Source organism: Myotis lucifugus, unplaced genomic scaffold, assembly GCF_000147115.1.
Source record: "Myotis lucifugus unplaced genomic scaffold, Myoluc2.0 scaffold_32, whole genome shotgun sequence".
Taxonomy (NCBI): domain Eukaryota; kingdom Metazoa; phylum Chordata; class Mammalia; order Chiroptera; family Vespertilionidae; genus Myotis; species Myotis lucifugus.
In genome coordinates, this window is record NW_005871080.1 from 7,171,503 (window position 1) to 7,195,405 (window position 23,903).

The following is a 23,903-nucleotide window of genomic DNA, read 5'->3' on the forward strand; positions in this document are numbered from 1 at the left end:
AGACCCACGAGACAGGAACTGCAAAGGCCTCACTCGATGATGGGGACATAATCTGGGAGAAGTAGCCTTGTCTGAGCAGGCAGAGAGAGGCAGAGTCAGTTAGCTGGGAAGCTGCTTTTATAAAGGTGATGAAATAGTTTGGCACAGAATGATATCATAGTTGCTCCCCAACTATCCACCCCAAAGCTTGTGTGTGTGTGTGTTATTTTCAGTATGATAATTGATAGTAATTAGGTAAATTAATAAGTAAATTGATTATCCCTCCTTTGTCATATAATACCTGAATCCAAATAAAATTTATAAGCCTTAAGAGCACTTTTAAGAACTTTAATAGAGGGGAATGAGTGACTTTAGGCTCTGTAGCGATGGGGAAAGAGATTAATGTTAGGCAGGAAGCCGTTTGGTTTCTGTGAATTCATGCAATGCAGTTCTTTTAGTAATATTGACCTGACTACTGAAATAGAGACGCAGTCATTTCAGAGTTGGGAGGAACTTCAAAGGTAATCTAGTCCAACTGTCTATTTGATATCAAAATAAGTACTTTCCAAAAGGAAGAAAGTCTACAATGTACTTTACAAAACAACTTTAATTTAAATTTGCATACTTGAGTAAAAGCAGACCTTAATGCATGCACCCAGGCCCGGTAGGGGGAGCCACAAGCTGTGGATCACTGATAGCTCCATATAGGTTGGTCAAGGCCAGTCACAGGCAGCATGTGACATGGGCTGCACCAGAGTCTCTCTGAAGAGACCCAGAACCAATACACCCAGTGGCCCGCTTCAGACAACAACAGAGCAGGATCCAATGATCTTCACAAGCAGCATATCCACAGGAGATAGTGGCCGGCACCAAACCCTGCTGGGGCAGAGTCCACTTTGTGTGATCAGCACCTGCAGAGCAGCCTGCATGTTGTGTTGGGAGTTGAGCCTCACTGTCCGCCAGCCTGAGGGTTGAGTCCATCCACAAATGGGTCAATAGCAGTCAAGACTCAATTATAACAGGACGGCCCACATAAATCAAACAAGGGACATTCGTAGAGCACCGAGTTCTGGTAATCAGGAAGATGGTTAGCACTAGGTCCCACAGGTCACCTACGACACAAGTTTCCCTTACCAAGACTGGGAATATAGAAGATTACTTAATACATAGAAACAAACTCAAACAAGCAGCCAAAATGGGGAATCAGAGAATCAGGCAATGAAGGAACACAAGAATTCTCCAGAAAAAGAGCTAAATGAAGTAGAGGTAAGCAATTTATCAGATACAGAGTTCAGAGTAATAATTATAAGGATTCTCAACAGTGTAAAAAATGATACAGAAACCATTAAAAAGGACCAGTCATGCCCTAGCCAGTTTGGCTGAATGGTAGAGTGTCAGCCTGTGGACGGAAGGGTCACGGGTTCCGTCTGGTCAAGCGCACGTACCTTGGTTGTTGGCTCAATCCCCACCCCTGTAAGGACGCGTGCAGGAGGTAACCAACGATGTGTCTCTCTCACATTGATGTTTCTCTCTCTCTTTCTCTTACCTCCCTTCCTCCCTTCTACTTTCTCTAAAAATCAATGGAAAAAATATCCTCTGGTGAGAATTAACAAAACAAAGCAAAGCCAAACAAAAATTGAAGAAGAAATAAAGAGCTTCCCAGACAAGAAAAAACTAAAGGAATTTGTTACCACCATTTGTTGCTTTAAGAAAAGGAGGAAGAATAAGAAAAGGAAAAAAATAGTTGAAAAAATAAAATGGCAATAAATATGTAGCTATCAGCAATCACTTTAAATGCAATAAGGTAGCTGATTGGATAAGAAAACAAGACCCATGTATATGCTGTCTTCAAGAGACCCAGTTCAGAAGAAAAGATACACACAGACTAAAGAGATGGGAAAATATGTGTTGTGCAAATGGAAAGGAAATAAAAGCTGGGGTAGCAATACTTATTTGACAGAATAGACTTTAAAACCAAGGCTATAGTAAGAGACAAAGAAGGACACTACATAATGATAAATGGATCAATCCAACAAGAGGGTATGACCCTTGGAAACATTTATGTACTCAACATAGGAGCACATGAATATGTAAAGCAGATCTTGATGGACATAAAGGGAAAGATTGACAATAATATAGTTATAGTAGGGGATCTTTAACACCCATTGACATCAATGGACAGATTTTCCAGACAGAAGATCAATAAAGAGATGGCAACTTTAAATGGCACAATAGATCAAATGGATTTAATTGATATCTTCAGAGCATTCCACTCCAAAGCAGCAAAATATACATGCGAACTCATTTTTTTGGTTGATTTTTCTTTGTTAAAGGGCATTTAAATATATAAAATAAATATAAAAAATATAAGTCTTTGTTTTACTATGGTTGCAAATATCAAAAAATTTCTATATGTGACACGGCACCAGAGTTAAGTTAAGGTTTTTCAAAATGCTGACACGCCGAGCTCAAAAGGTTCGCCATCACTGGTCTAGAGTCTCGACTCGTCTAGACAGTTGAGCTGAACCGGAACACATGAACATACAGGACAGAATTAGTATGCAATCACACAAGGTTTATTTACCTATTCCTAGTGGGTCGTAGGCTCTGGCAAAGGCCACCTGGCGATGCACACAGAAAGACAGACGACGAAGACGGAGACAGACAGGCGGCCGCAGTTGGTTCAGGCTCGCACAGCAGAGCAGTCAGTCAGGGCTCGTCTCACGCAGAGCGACCTGGAGTCCTCCTCTCCTGGGGCAGGAGACACTGAGTGTCAAAAGTCCGGGGTTTTTGTGTGGTCGAGTAAACACGTTGGTCCTTATCGGTGGCTGCCAGGCTGAGGCCTTTTGGGCTGGTGTGATAAGGTTCTAAGGGTACAAGTTTGGGCGTTCACTCATTTGGGAAAGTACAGAGTTTGTTTATGTCACTTCACACAGTTTACAACATTCAAATTTGAGGGGTGTTATGGCTAATACAATTGTAACTATAACACTATGAAACTTGAAATCAATCACAAGTAGAAAACTGAAATACACACGGCATGTTATTAAACAATGCTAACTAACATGTTACTAAACAATGAATGGTTTAATAAGAGTTGTCCAGGGTGTGGAGAAAAGGGAACCCCTGTGCACTGTTGGTGGGAATGTAGATTTTTGCAGCCACTGTGGAAGCAGTATGGAGTTACCTCAAAAATTGAAAATGGAACTGCCTTATTACCCAGCAATTACACTTCCGGGAAATTACCCATAGAAACCTGAAACACTAATCAAAAGAATATATGTACTCCTATGTTCATTGCAGCGTTATTTACAATAGCTAAGATTTGGAAGCAGCCCAAGTGGCCATCAGTAGATGAGTGGATAAAAAAATATGTGGTACATTTACACAATGGAATAGTACTCTGCCATAAAAGGGAAGAAAAATTTACCCTTTGTGACAGCATGAATGGGCCTGGAGAACATTATGCTGAGAGAAATAAGCCAGTCAAAGATAGACAAGTAACAATATTTCATTCATATGTGGAACTTAAGAAACAAACTGACCTACCAAGCAAAACAGACACAGACTCATAGATAGAGAGCAGGCAGACAGCTCTGGTGGAAATGAGAGGGTGTGGGGGGAGTGGAGGGATTGAGCAAAAAAGAAAAGAGAGAACTCATGAACATGGACAACAGTGTGGTGATTGCAGTGCGGGTGGGGCGGGTTGGAAGAGGGCATAGAGGGGATAAATAGTAGAAGAAAAATAAATTCAATTAAAAACAATAAAATAAAAGATTAGAATAATTTCAATAAAATAAAAGATTAGAATAATTTCAAAGTATCTGAATTTGCCCTTCGCACAAAGGAATCTCCCTGCTTTAATGTCTTCAGTCTTGTGATGTAAAGGTAGATTATCGTAGTGTTTCAAATGTAAAAATGGATGGAATGATTAGTTCAACTGCCTCTGACATAGGACATTAATTAATATAACAATGGATCTCTCAGGATGAATTAGCTTCTCTCTCAGAAGATAAAATCTAGACTGACAGGGAAGAAACAAACAAACAAGTAAATAAATATGCATACTTGATAAAACAAAGTAGGAGGAGGCAAAGTAGAATATGAATGTCACGATGAGTGTTTATTAATTTGAATGGGATACACGATAAAAGCTAGCAATATTTAAATTAAAGATTAGGGTTTGTCACATGAAGAAACTGTTTTAAAATGTACTGTCAAAGCATTTATAGGCATCTACTAAAACTTCCTGTATATTTTTACATGTTTTGAGATTAGATTACTGGTAACCTGTCAAATATGAAAATAAAAAGATTTTTATTTTATTTTATTTAAATTCCTTTTAACTGATTTAGATGTGAGCACCCGGGGCTGAAAGTCGGTTCATGTAGAATCTGTAAGCGTGAAAGTAATAGCTAAGGGTGTTTAATTTTTGAACTGTTTCCATTTGTAGCGCTGATAAATGCAGGCTCATTGGACTGCTCTTTTCAATGTCCCAGCCACTGAAGCCGGGCACTCACGCCAGCATACATTTCTAGGGAACTAATACGGCTCTACTGATTGTACGATGGTAATAGTAGGATAAAGAGCACTAAATACTTCTATGCTGTCAATGTACAGGCCCTGCATTAAATGGTACTGAGAGAGAGTGCGTGTACCTGTTTGCCATGGAACAAACAGAGCAGTGAGAGCAGAAAGCCCATTAAATAATGTTGAGATTCTATTACGGCTTATAGTTTACTGTTCACTGATTGGGGCGGGAGGGAGGAGTGTCAGACTATTTAGGCAATGGATTTCTTTGTTGCAATAAATACAAATAGAAATCTCTGTATAATCCACAGGAGCGTATTTCCAGCCTGTGTTTTTTTATACCACTTGCTGTTTTCTTTACTACAATTCTTAGAAAACAGAGAGAAGTAATACAAAATATAACTTTCTATGGCTCCTACATCTAACCTCTAACTCTGTTATTATCTGTTAATAAATAGTTTAAGTTTCTTTTTGGAATGTTAGGAATCAGCCATGGTTTTCAGCCAGGGCTGGTTTTGCTTAAGGGAAGAATCAGCAGGTGCCTGTATAGAAAGGGAATAGTTTCTTGCTCAGGTATCAGAGTCTCAGCAGCCATTTAAAGTACTTAGAACAGGGGTCCTCAAACTACGGCCCTCGGGCCACATGCAAATACAAATATTGTATTTGTTCCCATTTTGTTTTTTTACTTTAAAATAAGATATGTGCAGTGTGCATAGGAATTTGTTCATAGTTTTTTTTTTAAACTATAATCCGGCCCTCCAACGGTCTGAGGGCCAGTGAACTGGCCCCCTGTTTAAAAAGTTTGAGGACCCCTGACTTAGAATTCAGTTATTAAAATATAATTTTCTTGCCTTTTTTCCCCCTTCTATAAAAGAACCAGCCAGTGTTAAAAAGTTAGTGTTCTTAGGAAGGGTAACATTAAGTCCTAGTGACCTTGATTGCTTATGAGACTAGTAGATCAGACCTATTTTAGCATACCATCTGGCTAAGAAGGGCTTCCTGCAGAATGATATGTGGTTATGTCTGGATGCATGAAGATTTACTATTCAGAGCTTTTATTGGTTTTATGTAGTCCAAAGGTGTGGTTGCTGCACAATTTGTCATTTCACTGAGGCATAACTGTGAGTGATGCTTGATGCCATGATTGTATCTGAGAATCTCTGACTAGGCAGGAGCAGAGTAATCCAGAGTGCTGTTCTTCACTCAGTCCCATATGCATGGTGGAAATTACACTGTGGTAAGTAGTAAGTGGCGGAGATACAGCTCAGTGCCTGGAAAGAATACATGTGTGGTAAATATTTGTTGGGTGCCAAAGCAATTTTCTTTCTAAACCTTCAGGAAGTAGAATAAGTGGACTGGGATGTTGAAAAGTCAAATTGCTGGAATAGGTACAAAGGACAATGGGGTATTTTACTAGTTTAATCCTGCTATTCAGGGCTCATGCTGCCTTCATTATAGTATTGGCATAAAAAATTGGTTTGGGGAGTTCTGCATAAGCTCCATAAATGTGTGCCCGCATCACCAAGGCCCTCCTCAGATAAACATGCAATTCCAGTGAGCTTGCTGTGCAAGGGTAGCTGAGAAAGAGCTACCCCTCCTGTATCAGGTAGTATTGCCTAAGCCAATATCCTATAGAAATAACAGAGCTTTGCAACCTGCCTTTGAAATCCTGCCATGACCAGTGAACAACATATTTCTGTATTTTCTGGAGTATTCCTACCCTACATCTCTGGCCCTTCACTCAGTTAGAAATCACATTTCTTGACAAGATAGGGCAAGAATTTCTGATGGAATTTTCATCACTAAAATTAAACATCACACTTCTTTTTCCTAGTCAAACACTGTTAATGAGTATGCCAGTGTTAAGATATAATATTCTGTGTGGTTTTTACTTCTTTGTTTATTTTTTTTTAAATTTTTTGCTAGAGGAAATCACTTTCACAGTCTAGCACCTTTCTTAATATCCTGAGTCTTTTTTCCAGCAACAAAGTTTCAAGATTGGTAACAGTGAACATAACCATGGTGTCTTATGTGTCATAACACCTTTGATTTTGCTCATAGTCAAAGAAAACATCAGATACAGAAAAAATACATGTCTTCCATTTTCATTACTACATAACATTTTAATTGCAATCTAGCTGAGGACTTCTTTGTTTGGATATGGAGAATTACATGGCCACCTTTATGGGTTCTATATTGACAATCAATAAACTTTTTTTTTTTTTTTAGAAATGGCACAACAAACTGTAGAATAGCTATTGAATGATTAACTAAATCCTCAATTAGAATGTGTAATAGATAATATGCTCTACAATTAAATCCCTTTCTTTGTCTTCAAATTGGACAAGTATAATGGAAAAATAAACAGAAATGAGGCATACTTAAATTTATAGAAACTATATGGGGTTTAATTTTAAGATGAGGCAAGGATATATATAACTATATAACTTTTCTATTGCTTTGTTTGGGGAAAGTAGAAGTATATAGTTATTAAAATATTGAGAGGAGGCAGGGTGGAACTTAAAACCTGACAAAAAGAATAATATTTTGTTTATTCTAATGAGAAAACAAAAAAAGTTTTCAGAGAGCCTTCAAGGCATCCCTATATCAATTTCAATCAACAAGGTAATAACAGCAGTTAGAGAATTACCCTTGGCACTCTTCCCTCTAGATTTTATCTTGACCTTGACTTTGATGACTAATATTCTGCATATTCTCCCTAGTCAAGCTGCTTAGAGTCATTTTAATCCTGAGAAAAGAAAATCCATTGTATCGATTGCATTTTAAAATGTTTAAGCATTTCCCTTTAGCACTAGGACTCACAAAGTCTTCATCTTCCCATACAAGATAATTTTTGCCAAATTATTGTATGAATTATATCTTAATATCTTCAGAAGTTTAGAATAACTGAATTGTCAAATTGCAAAGAGTATATCTAGGAAAGTAGCTAGAAATTTGATATATAATCACCATTGAGTACTTAGAATTAATCTGCCTTTTTAATAACATAATCGAAAACTGAAATCTAAAATATAGGTTGTATATTTACATCCTTTCATAAAACAAATAAATAGATTACATGACCTTAATTATCTATATCTACATAATTAATTTTTATCTATATACCTTTTTTCTCTTATTCTAAGGATCTGGTTTCATATTTCCCTGAGAAAGTAGAAACAAAAGAGAACTTTCTCACTATAAACTTAATTAAATCTACCAATTTATTTGAATCTAGAATGAATCACTCCACCTTCCTGTTATTTAGATCAAAGAACAATTTGACCTTGCTCTTAAGGCCAATCCTTCAAATGTGCATCAATGTCATCTTCTTTCTCCTGCTCAAGAAGTAGACGTATACAATTGCCTTCTTTATTTCTTGCTCATCAATATTTTCTCTTCTCCTGTATCAGTCCTATCAGCATAAAAGCATGTTGTAAAGATGTAAAGAAACAACTTTCTTTAAATCTATATTGTTCTCCACTACCACTCCATTTCTCTTTAAATAAAAACTCACAGATATGTTGTCTCTTTCTCCATTTCCTCCCCATCTCTCTTGAATGCACTTCAGTGGATCTTACATTCTTATCACTCACCTAACACCTTTATTATCAAGGTTACCAATGACCTCCAATTGCCAGATTACTCAGTTATCAGTTTAAGTAGCACCTTATCTTTGTCTCAAAGCAACATATTCTTGGAGTTTTCTCTTACCTTACAAGACATGTTTTCTCAGTTTATTTTGTTGCATTATTCTCACAGTGCTAGTATTTATTGGCACAATTCAGTGTTCAGTCCTTTGAACATCTCTTACTTGATTGATTTCCTAAGTGCTCTTATCCTGTATCATGCCTTTACAAATACACACTCTTTCATGGTTTTATAGAACATCTGAGACTGGGACTCCCAGATTATTATCACCAGCCCTAGTGTCTCTATTGAACACACCACTCACTTGAATATTCAGACCCAACTCAATATCTACACTGGAATTAATAGAAATATCAAACTCGATGTTTTTCAAACCCTTGATTTTCTCCCCTTGTAACAATGCTTTTTCAAAGTTTCCCATCTTGGTAAATGTCACCCCCAGTTACCCAATTGTTCAAGCCAAAACATTAGAGTCACCCTTGAGTCCATTCTTTCTCATAAACCCTTCATTTCAAACTTTTAAATATATTCTGAATTGAACTACTCTCCCTAAGGAGCAGTCTACATTCCCATTACTTTACTTTTCCTTTTCTTTATAGAATTTGTCGCTGCCAAATCATATTAAATAGTATTTATTTACTTGTGTATTTTGTGTTCCCCCCACTAAAATATAAGCTCTACGAAAATGGGAGTTTTATTAGTTTTGTTAACTGTTATATCTCTAGCATCTACAGCAGTGCCTGGCAGAAGCTAGCCATGCTCAATAAATATTTGTTAAATGAATATGCAAATACTGAGGCAGTATATATATATTTTTCTTTTTAGGAGACAAAATAAATGTGCTTCTTAAGACCTCATGCTTTTAAACAGGAACTACTTTATGAAGAGGAGTTATTTAAAGGCAGTTTTTAAATGAGCCAATATCTATTACATTTAACTCAGTCATTACAAACTTACAACTTGGAAGGACATATCTAAATTAGGAAAAATGTGTTTATATAGCTAAAGTAGTTCCATCTTGCTATAATTAGGAAGGAGACTAAGAAATTAAAAATAATGTGAATTGATCATCTCTAGACTATCTGCTAATTCTAATCATTCAATAACTAAAATTTTGAATGAATTATTCTCCAAAATGTTGAGATTCACTGATAATGTCCTGCAATAATTATCAATTAAACTTATTTCATTGTCCTGATTAAAAATCACAATGTGTTATTTATTTCACTTTGCATATTGAAATACATGATAATTTTCACACTGTGGACAAAAAGGGGCCACATGCTAACCTGACTACCACAGGAAAGGCCTGCATGGTGACTTTGCAAACTCAAAAAGTGAGCCGCTGATTAATATGACATATGTGATAGGAAGTAATCACTTTCTGACCATACAAAGCACAAATACATGTCTCTATAACTGGTTTTTTATGCCGCTGACATAGGAGGGGTGTTGAAGCAGGTGAGGACAACTGTCCTTGTCCAGTAAGAATGAATTGATAGCCTAGGAGAGGTTTATTCAAGCCGAGTCTTGGTTCTCTAGGTTAGAATACTGACTGCGTGCTTTTTTGTGCTTCAATCTTTTCTATGTGGAAAGTTAAAAATAATGCAAGAAATGGAGAGTATAGTGGCTTGCAATTTGTATGAGCTAGAGATACTTTCACCAGAAAGGTGACATTCAAATAATGCCTAAAAGGAGGTGAGCAAGTTGGCCATATATCTGGGATAATAATTCCAGGAAGAATAAAGAGCCTCTGATTGAGCAGCTTACCTGGCTTGATCAAAAAGGGGCAAGTAAGAAGTGCACCATGTCTGAAATGAGATGCAGGAGGATGAGAGTAGTTAGGAGATGAAGGAAATTAGGTCGAATCAGGTAAGGCTTTAAACACCAGGACACAGGTTTTGACTTTTACTCTGATTGTAATGAGAGCCTCTTGGAAATGGGCAGAAGATGGACTTGGTCTGCCTTAATATTGTAAAGGTATAATAACTCCGACTGCCATATTGAGAGAGACTAAAGAAGAGGAGGGGATAGATGGAAGTGACAAAACTAGTTAGAAGGCGATTGAAATGATCTAGTTAAGAGATGATGGCTGCTTGGGGCAGGATGTTAGTAGTAGTCACTGTGAAATGGTGGGATTCCTGATAAGTTTGACATCTGAGTCAAAGAGATTTTAATGATACTTTGGATATAGGATAGGAAAAAAGAGGAATTGAAGATGTTCAAATTCTTTTGTACTTCCTAAGTAGCAAAAAAGCTACCTTTATAATATAACTAGAGCCCTGATGCACGAATTCATGCAAGGGGCTTGGCCCTCACAGCCCTGGCAGCCTTGGTTGGCCCTCGAAGACACGGCTTTATCCTGAAGGTCGTCCAGAAGGACATCCAGAAGGTCGTTCAGCTATTTGATCTAATTAGCATATTAGCTCTTTATTATATAGGATTAGTGATCTGGTGCACAAAATTTGTGCACAGGGGAGGGGAAGGGTGTCCTTCAGCCCGGCGTGTACCCTCTCCAATCTGGGACCCCTCAGGGGATGTCTGACTGTGGGATCAGGCTTAAACCAGCAGCCAAACATCCCTCTCGCAATCCGGGACCACTGGCTCCTAACCCTTCACCTGCCTGCCTGCTTGATCACTCCTAACCACTCTGCCTGCCGGCCTTCTTGCCCCAACTACCCCCCCACCAGCCTTCTCGCCCCCAACTGCCCCCCTTGCCAGCCTGATCACCCCCAACTGCCCCTCCCTTGCCAGCCTGCTCACCCCTACTGCCCCTTCTGCTGGCCTGATGGCTCCCAACTGTCCCCCACTGCTGGCCTGCTCGCTCCCAACTGCCATCCCCCCGCCAGCCTGATCACCCCCAACTGCCCTCCCCTCCTGGCCTGATCACCCCTAACTGCCTCTGCCTTGGCCCCGCCACCATGGCTTTGTCCGGAAGGACATCCGGAAGGTCTTCTGGAAGGTCTCCTGGTCTAATTAGCATATTACCCTTTTATTAGTATAGATAAGCGATTCTCACCTGTGGTCACGACCCCTTTGGGGTCGAACTACCCTTTCACAGGGGTCGCCTAAGACCATCGGAAAACACATATATAATTACATATCGTTTTGTGATTAATCACTATGCTTTAATTATGTTCAATTTGTAACAATGAAAATACATCCTGCATGTCACCACAACATGAGGAACTGTCATAACAGTAGCAAAATTATAGTTATGAAGTAGCAACGAAAATAATTTTATGGTTGGGGGTCACCACAACATGAGGAACTGTATCAGCATCATTGCCATAAAAATAACTCACAGCATTCCCTTTATTTACTGCTAAACAATTTTTAATGGTTTTTCTTTTGTCTTTTTTTTTTTTAATTCTCACCCGAGGATATATTTATTGATTTATTTTATTTTATTTTTTAAGATAGAGGAAAAGGAGAGAGAGAGAGAAACATCAATTGGATGCCTCTTATACTTGCCTAAACTGAGATCTAAACCGCAACCTAGGTATGTGTCCTGACTGGGAATGGAACCCATTACCTCTTGATGTACAGGTTGACATTCCAACCAACTGGACTACACTGGCCAGGGCTAGCCAAACACTTTGAACACTAATTTTATATTAGACTAGAAGCCCAGTGCACGAAATTGGCGCACTTGGGGGGTCCCTCAGCCCAGCCTGCACCCTCTCGAATTCCAGGAGCCCTTGGGGGATGTCTGACTGTCACAGAGGCGGAAGAGGCTTCTGCCACCGCCGCTGTGCTTGCCAGCCATGAGCCCAGCTTCTGGCTGAGTGGCATTCCCCTAGTGGGAGTGCACTGGCCACCAGGGGGGCAGCTTCTGCATTGAGCGTCTGCACCCTGGTGGTCAGTGTGCATCATAGTGACAGATCATTCCGCCGTTAGGTCGATTTGCATATAAGCCTTTTATTATATAGGATTTACTATTACCTTCAAATATTAAAGGTATTGAAATTCTAGGCAATTATCAATACTAACACAAGCAAAAATGCATTGTTCAATAAGTAGTATTGAACTAGTTGCTGTTCCATTTAGAATCTTATTTTCCTGACCATAGGGAAGAAATGTGGAAGGAAGTAGCTCAATAATCATAATCTAGACACTAAGGGAATGTGTGATTATTGACTCTTGGGGCCAGTCAAGGAACCAATGAGGCTAAAGTCATTCTTTGTATGAGCCTGTGAGCTTTGCATGTTCTGATCCAGAGCATGTATTTCTGACCTCCTATATCCACCTCAGAAAAGCATGCTCTTGCTCATCAGGGAAACCAGATCCAGCATCATTGCCATAAAAATAACTCACAGCATTCCCTTTACCTACCAGCAATGGAAGTAAACAGCAAGTTCTTATATTGTGACAGCCCATTTCAACTGAGGAAACAAAGAATACAAAATGCTCAGTGGACCATTTTCCTTAGAGAAGTGAACTGAAATATATACTTAGTGAAGCATACATAAAGGTTATTAAGAAATGTTTTTATAAGTATTTTTTATTTTAAAGATGCATTAAAATACAGAATAATTCAATAAATAATGCAAAATTGTAAAAAGGGACTTTTTGTCACGGAACTCACTTTTCACGTTCTCTTTTATCCCAGAACCTACAGACAGGCCACCTATGCTGTTAATTGCAAATTCTGAAACCATTGAGGTCTTCTATCTTAATGGAAGTAAAATGGCAACCCTGACCTCAGTCAATGGAAATGAAATTCATGCTCTGGATTTTATTTATAATGAAGATATGATTTGTTGGATTGAATCTAGAGAATCTTCAAATCAGCTCAAATGTATTCAGATAACAAGAACAGGAAGATTAACAGATGAATGGACAATCAATATTCTTCAATCCTTCCACAGTAAGTGTTTCAATTCATATTATATGCCACCCTTTAACGATTTTTTTTTGCAGACCAGTAGAAAGGATTCTTAGATTTTCTAGCATAATTTATGGCTATGGGGAGCTATATATGCAAGTATGAATGCACTTAAATATGTGCACTATGTGTTTTGCATATACTCACACATACATGTATAGTTTCACTGTTTCCATAAGTAGTGGATTGCATAGGTAGTTTTAATTCTTTTTTAATGCTTATTACAGTATCACCTCAATGAGAACTGTGATTTCTTTCACTGAATGGTAGTTCACAATGTGATAGTGAAGGTGGGATTTTTTTTTAAAGCAAGAAACAGAATTGATTATTGTAAGCTTATCAATTATAGAGTTTGTTAAAATACCTTGAAAACTATTAGTTTTATGCTAAGTGGTAACTACTACCTGTGTTTGTTGATACTTTTCCCTAGCAAATCAATTTTATACACTCTTCTTACAAGACTGATTTATGATGTATAATTCACGTTGATTTCTTATGCCAGAAATTCACAAACTATCAACTGTTATTTTATTCCTGAATGTTACCATAAATTTAAATCACATTGTTGCATACACATATCCATTTATGTTTTGATTTACAGAAAAAACTTATTCTTACAGATATTGCTAACATAAAAATAGGAAGAGAAAGGAAGAAAAATGTACAATTAAGTTAAGAAGAAAGATAAGTTCTATAATAGAATAAATTTAGTTTTCAGGTATATAATGTTTTATTATTTGGCTTTAATAATCATATTTTATTAATGTTTTTGTCATACAATTAAAGGAATTGGTTATTGATCCTTATTAAACGTAAGAAAATAGTATGATGTAATGTTAAATAATCATGATTAGATTAAATGAACCAGTGTCAAATATTATTAAAATGATTGTATGTATTTACATAGACAGAAATAAATGTTTAACAAACAGAATCCAACACTCTGAAGATCCTCTTAAATAAAACAATCAATGAAGCCATTTATTCTGGCAGTGTAGCAAAGTGCCTAGTGAAGGCAGTTAACACTGGCTAGTTCAAGGATTCTCTGGATAAATGATAATTCATAATAAAGAGTAAGTAACAAGTGGAAGAAGCACAAAGACTACTGCCGTATGATTTGAGTATTACAGACACTGGCTTAGATTTCAGGTGGAAATTGAACAAAGGCCTCCAATCCTTGCCATGTCAGCGATTACCTCAAGTAATCCAAATGTATTTGTCCCTAGGAAATGGAATACTGGTAGTCACATAGCTACAATAATCACTAACTTGTCAGGTAAAATTATTATCTGAACTTATTTAAGTAACTTTTCCTCTCTATATAGTATATTCTAATAATTGTAGTCATCCTTCTTTAATTTGTATTTTTTAAAACAACACATTTAAAATAATCTGGGGATGATCAAGCAATGGTACATTGTAATGTTTATAGAAAAGAATTTGTAACTTAGATTTTATTTGATTTATAAAACAATTCTTGGAAAAACCTAGAAAAAATAAAGAGATATTTTTAGGCAATTTATTGAAATGTTGAAGAGAACATTTATTTTGATCTATAAAAATTAAAGTCAATGGCAATGTTTTAGTTAAAATAAATAATTTTTATGAAGTCATATTCGAACTGTGCAATTTCAGTCACTTAAGGAGAATTGATTAATGTGTGGAAGAAATTCAATAATGAGAGTGGAGGGAGGTGTGAGCAGGGCTGGGCTCCTCTATCATTGCTTATAACTTATGCATTTCATCAACATGTCACAGAAGAGCTGTCATTGGATGTGATGGGCACTGCATTCACCATGACAGTTTGTGAGTTGATAATGAAATAAGAGTATTCCTTGCATGTATAATTACATGAAAACCTCTGTTACACCATATAAGCAAAAATTATGAATTGATGGGAATATGTCTGAGTACCTGTCACTACCCACTGTTTCAGAGTTTATCTCTTTAGCTTACCCTACTCCATTATTTTTAGATGCTTTTCTCTGAATTTACCTACAGAAAATATCATTTTTTCAAAAAAATATAAAAATTTTATTTTTCAAAGGATTCCTATAAGGAGAAACTCAATCATTATAGGTTAGACTGACTTGCACTTAAAACTTGCATAATAATAAATTGAAAAACAATTTATTGTGATATTACATTTTTTATTGCTTAGCTCATCTCATGCATACCCAACACATATCTGTGGAGTAAGCAGGAGAGATATGCTCTTCCTGTTTATCATAGATAAAACAACTACAAAACTCAGTTGTATTAGGCAATACTGAGTATCTATAAAGAAGGCAGAGATAGGACATCCAAATCCTATATTTTTTCTTCTACATTAGAATGGCAAATACTGTCCATTCAAAGAACTTCCCAAGTCTTCCACAAATAATAATATCTACAACTTAATGAATGACCATATGCAATAGGGAGACATTGTTTTTCCCTTTAGGCTGAAGGAAAAATTGGGACTCTTGGAAACTACATAGCAGCCTACAACAAATATTGGATATGGGTTTGAGCTAGGTCAGACTTCATGACTTTTGCTAAGCACCAATCTGCCCTATTGGGCCTCAACTATTGATTTTCATTTTAGCAAGCCAAATCGATTAGATGCACTAGCATTAGCAACAGCAGCTCACAAAAACAGTCTCTAAATGGAAAAGAGGTATAAGAATCTTGGAAAGGGCCCTAACCGGTTTGGCTCAGCGGATAGAGCATCGGCCTGCGGACTCAAGGGTCCCAGGTTCGATTCTGGTCAAGGGCATGTACCTTGGTTTCGGGCACATCCCCAGTAGGGGGCGTGCAAGAGGCAGCTGATCAATATTTCTAGCTCACTATCCCTCTCCCCTCCTCTTTGTAAAAAATCAATAAAACATATTTTCAAAAAAAGAATCTTGGAAAGGGAGTGAATGAGATGAGTTGTAGAAGCCTATGTCACTTGAAAAGGTTTACCAAATGATTCTGATATGGCCCTCTAGAGAGGCCTACCTCTAACATTGATAAATACTCCTAAGAAATATTGTGAAAAATTGAAGAAGAGTGATAATCATATACTTAATAAATTATATTAATTAACTAAGGAACATTGGGGAAAATGATAGAGATTATATTTCTCATTGGATTTTATTCTTTTTAAAGACACCTGTATTTATTAACTAGCATTTTAGCCTGATAGTTGCAGATTTTGAAAAAAAAATTTTGAAAGTGAATGTTTTGTAAACAAAATTGTTTCTCTAATAAACTATTCAAAGAAAGCACATTTGCAATAACTAATTATTTTCCAAATATTTCCTGGAGAGTACTATTGTAGAGACACAAATGCACACATTCAACAAAAATGATGGGGTTCACAAAAGTAGTGATATCCAGTGGTTTCCTTGGGACAAAGTGCACAGAGATTATTGAGACAGATAAGAATATTTTCTGGGCTAATCCCTTATTAAGAAAGATGATTCAGAACCACATTGTTCTCCCCCAGGTAAACAGTAGACACTTTCATTCTCTATGTTACTCTCCAATATTTTGCAAAATTTGTTATCATTTTTCGGATTCTAATATGGAGTTGACCAGCTTGTCTTGATTATTTCATGGACTCAGTTCCAGTCCAACAGACTATGCCTGGACACCAATAAAGGATTGTTTATTCTTTATAGACTTTGCTTCAGAATTAGCCCATTCCCTTGCTTTGGGCCTGTTTCAGCCGTAGCTAATTTACTACGTGAATCTCTGACTAGATCTATTAAACTGAATTCTTGATTGGATAACTTTTGGATTTTGACACTTTACCTTTGTCTTTTATCAGTCTTACTTATTTCCCTTGTGTTAGCAATTCTCTAATAACCACATTACATTAATTTACTGAATATTATCTAGCACATTAATAATTCTGCATATATACATCATTGTTATCACAAAAATTACATGAACTGTATACAGTTTATAATTGTCAGTTTGTAGATGAGAAAATGAACTTAAAAATGAAAATTTTTAAGTTAAGAAGAAAATTTGCCTCTTGGTCTCAATAAGTACTAATCAATGACTTTCTTGATTATAAAATACTAGCGGCCTGGTGCACGAAATTCATGCACTGGGGGGGTGTCCCTCAGCACAGCCTGTACCCTCTCCAATCTGGGACCCCTCAGGGGATATCCGACTGCCGGTTTAGGCCCGATCTCTGTCCGGCAATCGGACATCCCTCTCACAATCCGGGACTGCTGGCTCCTAACCACTCACCTGCCTGACTGCCTGATTGCCCCCAACTGCTTCTGCCTGCCAGCCTGATCACCTCCTAACCACTCCCCTGCTGGCCTGGTTGATGCCTAACTGCTCCCCTGCAGGCCTGATCGCCTCCCAACTGCCCTCCCCTGCCAGCCTGGTCACCCCCAACTGCCCTCCCCTGCTGTCCTGATCACCCACAACTGCCCTCCCCTGCTGGCCATCTTGTGGTGGCCATCTTGTGATGATGTGAGGGCGCCAGGGCCACCTAGGCTTTTATTAATATAAATTCCCTACTGGCCTCAGTTCAGCCTAGGAATTTAATAGTCTTCACTTTTCACAAGCATCATCTATCAAGTTATGGTTGGACAAGAATAATCAGGCTGTGTCCCTATTGAAAATGCAGATATAATCTTGTGATACAATAATCTACCTATAACTGTACAAACACTAATTCCAAATTAGTCAACTCATAGTGAGTCTGCACTTCAGAAGATGATTATGCAACTTTATAGCAACACCTTATAAGATTTTGTTGTCAAATTAGTGTAGGAAATTTTACATGCCATATAACTTAGCAGCTTCCCTTTTACCTCAGGATAAAATAAGATTTTATCATCTGTCTTTTCTGCAGGCACCTGACCTACCTTGCCTGTTCCCGCTCAAATCCCATGGTCCACATAAAAAGCAGTACTTACACTTATATGACACTTATTTTTCTGTTTTCAATGTATGTTTGTATAATCTGCTTCTTCACCTAGAAAATAGGTTCTCATTTCCTATAACCAATCATCTCTTGCTCATTTTATAAGGCAGCAGTTCTCAACCTGTGGGCCGCGACCCCTTTGGCGGTCGAACGACCCTTTCACAGGGGTCGCCTAAGACCATCCTGCATATCAGATATTTACATTATGATTCACAACAGTAGCAACATTACAGTTATGAAGTAGCAACGAAAATAAGTTTATGGTTGGGTCACAACATGAGGAACTGTATTTAAAGGGCCAGAAGGTTGAGAACCACTGTTTAAGGTATCATGTCCTTTCCAAAAGTTTTACCATTGAGTTGAGTAGCCCTTTCTACGTGATCTAGGACATCATAGGGCGAATGGATTATACACAGTATTTTAATTTTCTGTTGACCTGTTAGTTTTCCCCCCCGAAAGGGTGGCTCCTTTAAGCTTAAGATGTGAATAAAGGATGAGAAGTTAAGAATTAGAGGGAACAAGGTTAGAGCCAATTTCTGGAGAGCCCATGCCAAATCACTATGAGAGATATCTAGAAAACCAGTCTGACTGATGGCTAATAAGATCTGATCTGTGTCTAGATAACAGCCTCACATGTTAGTCTTGGTTTTTCTGAGTCACTGGGTCTGTTCCGCAACTACTGGCTTTGACTTGGACTCAGTTTCTGACTTCCCTAGGGTGTGTGCCTGTAGATTAATTTTGAAAATTTAACATCAATGACCATAGGAAGAACTTGACCCAAACCTTTTTTAGTTTTCTCAGTTATAATTAAACAGTATTGGAGCCAAAGCTTTTACAATAAAAGTCAATTGATTTTAGTAGAGAGATCAAACAGAACAACACAGTGGACTTTTTAACCCTTCTCCTTCCATTGGTGTGCATAGACTTTTTATTAGGAAGGAAGTTCCGCTATCTTGTATTTAGGTTCTTGTATGCATACAACGGTGGATGTGCTTCTGATCCCAGTCCCATATACTTAGTTATTATCGAGGCCCCAGATGCCTTTTGGGATAAAAAGTGGAGAGCAGGGTCAGGATTCTTTGTGTCTCTCAGCCTCTGAGAAGTCCTGAAGAGGACGTACCTTGAACCCAGAACTTATGCTCTTTATTCTTCAACGGAGATGAAGTTTGTTCAACAATTGGTCAGTTCTAGTTTTAGCCTCCATGATAAAAAGTTCAGGAATTGGTTTGCTCCTAGCTGAAAAGGCAATATGATCATTCTTCTCTTGTAAATCAATGAGACTAGATTTCTCCCTCCCATAAAAAGGTGTGCTCTTTTTAATCCTCACCTGAGGATATGTTTTTTATAAATTTTAGAGGGAGAAAAGATAGAGAGAAACATCAATGTGAGAGAGAAACATCGATCAGCTTCGTCCCATATGCATCCGGACCCAGGATAGAACCAGAAACCTAGGTATGTGTCCTGACCAAAAATGTAACCTGAAACCTTTTTGGTGTATGGGATGACACTCCAACCTACTGAGCGAACCTGGCCAGGCAAATGCTATTTTGTTTTTATTTCTCTTTGTTTGTTTTAGCTGTTTAGAATTCAGACTTTTTGATCAGTATATCTTGTGAAGCTACAAATAATGCACAAAATTTTGATTGCAGTAACGGCTTTTTTAGTATTCCCTAGGGAACACATGTGAAGAATTCAAAGTGCATACTCCAGGAGGATATAAATACTCCTATGATGCATTTTTAAGTAAATGCTGTTTTATAAGGAAATACATGTTTTATTAAACCCTTTATATCTCTTAAAAGCTTCTCATCTCCTATTTAGCATATTTATATGGAAACATAAAAGTGACTTTTTTTGAGACATGACTGCTGTGTGTGTGTGGGTGAGGGGGTGTATTTAATGCAATAATGCATTCCTGCTGCACTCGGGAATTTTAGCAAAGTTATCAGGCCATTCATTGAGAGCTCAAAGCAAACAAACAACCTAACAAAAAGAGTTAAATTTAGCAAAGCTGTGGATCTGAGGACACATTTTTAGAGAACTAGCAGAATTCCCTTCTTGATTCCAAATGCTTAATGTTGTAGGCATTGGTATTAAATTACTCTTTAATTTTTACATTAACATTAGATGGATTTTTACTTTGAAGTAAGTAAGCTGTTCTGATTTACAGCAGGAACACAACCATAAAAGGCCGTTTTGAATGCCTAGTTAAAAAGAAAAAGAAAATAAACAACTCCAGCACTCGGTTCCTCTATAAATTTGTCTTTATTGTTAGTTCAGTCGCCATGCTATGAAGAACTCAATTACTATTTTATTGTCATTTGGCAACATGCTTGGAACTCTCCAAAACAGAAATTAGAGAGATGCTGAACTTCAACTGTTCATAGTTATTTTTTTCTTTGAAGTTGGTGAAATGTACTTTACACATTCACTAGACACAAATATTTTCCCCTCTAAACTTGTCTTGATGCTGTATAGAACTTTATGGATTTTAATAATCAAAGTGGGAATATCCTGATGGCCCCATCACACTTGTCTATTCCAGGTAGAACGTAATATTAGGCAGGTTCTCTTTATCTACCCAACTGAAATGTGGAAGACACAATGCTATTTTCATCATTAATAAGTCATGAAACATGTTTTAAAATCTACAATGTTAATTACTGAAACTAGTTGTTGAGGATGGTAGCAAACAGTATTCTAGAACTTAAAAATGTATGCAGTATGAAGGGATATCCGATTTAATTATAATAAATATTTTTCATGAGTTGGATAAGAGTATGATGACAAAACCTCTTGATAGTAGAAGAGAAATGTCAAATGATGAGATGGTGAAAGAATTGTAAAATGTTTGTGAAATATTGGTCTAAATTTATTATATATATGTGTGTATATATATATATGGTTATATATCTATAGATAGATGATGATAGATAGATTAGATAGATAGATAGATAGATGGATAGATAGATAGATAGATAGAGATAGACTATGCTGAGGTACTCTAGTTGTCAAAAGGGTAGAATTTATAGTGCAGCTCTGATAACTTTCTAAGCACCTCATAACATTTAGAAGGCCTAACCTTCAGGTCTATGGATTTCCTTTGCTTTGATTCTTTGCTTTTCAAAGAACTTTCAGGTTTGGTTTTTCAGATACAATAATTCTAGAATTTGTTAGGATGGTGTCTTTTAGTAATTGTGCCATCCTATTCATTACAAGAGCCTCATTATCAGTAGTCATAAATTAACAAATTGACATTCCGGTTGATATATCCCTTTTCTGGGAGGCTGGTAAGCATGAAGTAATTCCCCAAAGCCTGGTAATCCTTTGGTGAACAACTCAAATGGATTTCCTGAAATTGTAAATCTGATGATTAGATCTGTGCTTGAAATATTCTGTAAGACTTTATCATTTTAATGACAGCATAAATATAGTTAATATCATATTTTTCTTAGTAGAAATTCTTGTTTGACCCTAGTTACTTATGAGGGAAATAAAATCAGTATAGGAACCAGTGATTACTATGTTTTGTTCTTCTCTTTTAGGAATTATAAAGAATATATTTTTCCTGCTGAAGTGGCTCTGTGGACTGTGTGTGTGTGTGTGTGTGTGTGTGTGTGTGTGAATATTTCACCTCCGCACATTATTTTTATTCAGAGTATTTATGTCACAATGCGGTTTCCACAATTTCATACCTTTCTTTGGAATCAACAATTTACTTAAAGAAAAGACTCCCATATTTTCTCCAAGGTTCCCATTAGACCCAATCTATTGTTTGTCTCCTCACCCCTGACTTTAGGAACGCTTCAAGTTTTGGAGCATCTTCCTTCATAGACATGGGGGGAAGGGTCAGATCTGGCAGGAAGAAAGATGTCCTAATTGAATTCTACTGAGGAACAGATGTGGGTTTTCAAAAAATGATCTTTTTGTTGTTTGATTTTTGTTATAACCAAGAATGATATTTAACTGTCTCTGAACTTCTGAACAGGACCCTTCCATTACATTTTAAAAACAACATTTAAAAATAAATAAAGGTTTTTAACCTTTCCTCTGTTTCAGATATCTTACTCTGTCTTAGAGCTTTGTGTAATTGATTTGTAAGAAAAATATAATTAAGTAAATTAGAAGTATAAATGGGTATCACCACAAAATTTTTCAACTTAAAAGAGTACATTATGATTGCAATTACACAAAATGCCTTTGGAAATTATAGCTGTTACCTAGATAATTTGTGAAAAAAGGTGTTTGTTCCTAAAGTACAGATAATTGAGGGGAAATACTTCTAATGTGTCAATTATGCAAATACTCATCTCTCTGTTTACATCAAACTATTATTTTCAGACTCTCTATTAATGTTGTGCATCCTATGTCCCTGGGATAATATTTACACAAAATTACATGGAGAACCAAGGTAATTATTTTTATAAACTCAAACTCAATTATCGGCATATTCCAACTTTCCCCCCTTGAATCATGCAGATAGTCAATTCATTTTTGGTAGTTCATATTGAATGTGTCATCTGATTTATTTTTAAGCATTATTATATAAAGTTAAGAAGTATTGAAAGATTATTGTAGCCAGATACACAACAAATACTTAATTTTCTTAGAACTTTTTGTTGGAACTTTAACAAGAAACATTAAGATTAATAATGATATTTTGGCTTGCTCCAAGATCAAGTGATATTTACATATGAAAATGAGAGTTTTAAAAATAGGTATTTTTCAATCCAAAATAGGAACTAAGATAAGTATTGAGTTACTATGAAATGTAGTGATTTTTAACCCTTTTCATCTCATGGCATACATAAACTAATTACTAAAATTCTGCAGCACAAAAAGTATGTTATATTTTCGGCCAATCTGACAAAAAATAGGTATGATTTTGATTCATTTACAATGGAGCAGTGTTGTGTTGGCTGTTGTCATTTATTCTGTTTGACAAGCTAAGGGAAAAGAGGTCAGTATCCCTGACTAAATATTACATGTTTTAAAAATTCTTGTGGCATACCAGTGTGCCACAGCACTCGTGTTGAAAATTGCTGATGTAATGTATAAATATGAGATATTTCAGAATTTATTATTAGCAATTATTTTATTTATCATATGTGGAATTCAATATGAATTGAGATTTCTATATTTCTGAATGCTATAAACTGAATGTGTCCTCCCAACATTCATATGTTGAAGCTCTATCTCCCAATGTGATGGTATTAGGAGAAAGGGTTATTGAGTATAATTAGGTTTAGGGAAGGTTGTGAGAGCAGAACCCCCATGATGGGATTTATACCCTTATAAAAACCAAGGTGACCAGAACTCTCACTCTCTCTCTACCATGTTTGGATACAGAACAAAAGATAATTGGAGGGAGGATAGGGCTGAGCAGAAAGGGGTAAAGGAGGAGGGAATGAGAAACGTGTGTGTGTGTGTGTGTGTGTTTGTGTGTGTGTGTGTGTTTGAATTAAAAACCAGGAAAAAAATAAGTTACTTATTTGAACCAGAAAGAGAGCCCTCACCAGACATGGAACCAGCCGGCACTTTGATCTTGAACATCCTGGCTTCCAGAACAGTGGGAAATAAATGTCTATTGTTTAAGACACCCAGTCTATAGTGTTTCATTGTAGCAGCCTAAACGAACTGAAGACATTCTTCTTTCTGTATTCTAAAAGTAGAAGTACATTTATTTCCTAGTGTATTCATATGAAGTGCCATGGGGCACACCGCAGAAAAATAACACTCCATCTCCAGTTGTAGAGGTCTTAGGCCTCGCTAAAGACTGAATTTTATGCTAAGTGTGGTGGGAAGGCATTGGAGATTTTAAGGAGAAGAGTGATGTTTTAAAAAATAAAAATACAGACTCAGGGTTTTAGAGTAAAACCTGTTGTTTATTAAAACTGTGCGGAAGAAACAATAACACAAACAGAATTTGGAAGCTTACTA

General features: G+C 36.8%; 1 protein-coding gene across 1 annotated transcript in view; it reads left to right on the forward strand.

The window, feature by feature from the left end:
* The window catches only part of LRP1B (LDL receptor related protein 1B), a 1,324,618-nt gene that overhangs the window by 449,865 nt on the left and 850,850 nt on the right, over positions 1-23,903 (forward strand). Inside the window, exon 6 of the mRNA XM_023752441.1 lies at positions 12,773-13,030. Coding sequence (XP_023608209.1) covers positions 12,773-13,030 — 258 coding nt within the window. The remainder of the gene's footprint in view (positions 1-12,772; positions 13,031-23,903) is intronic.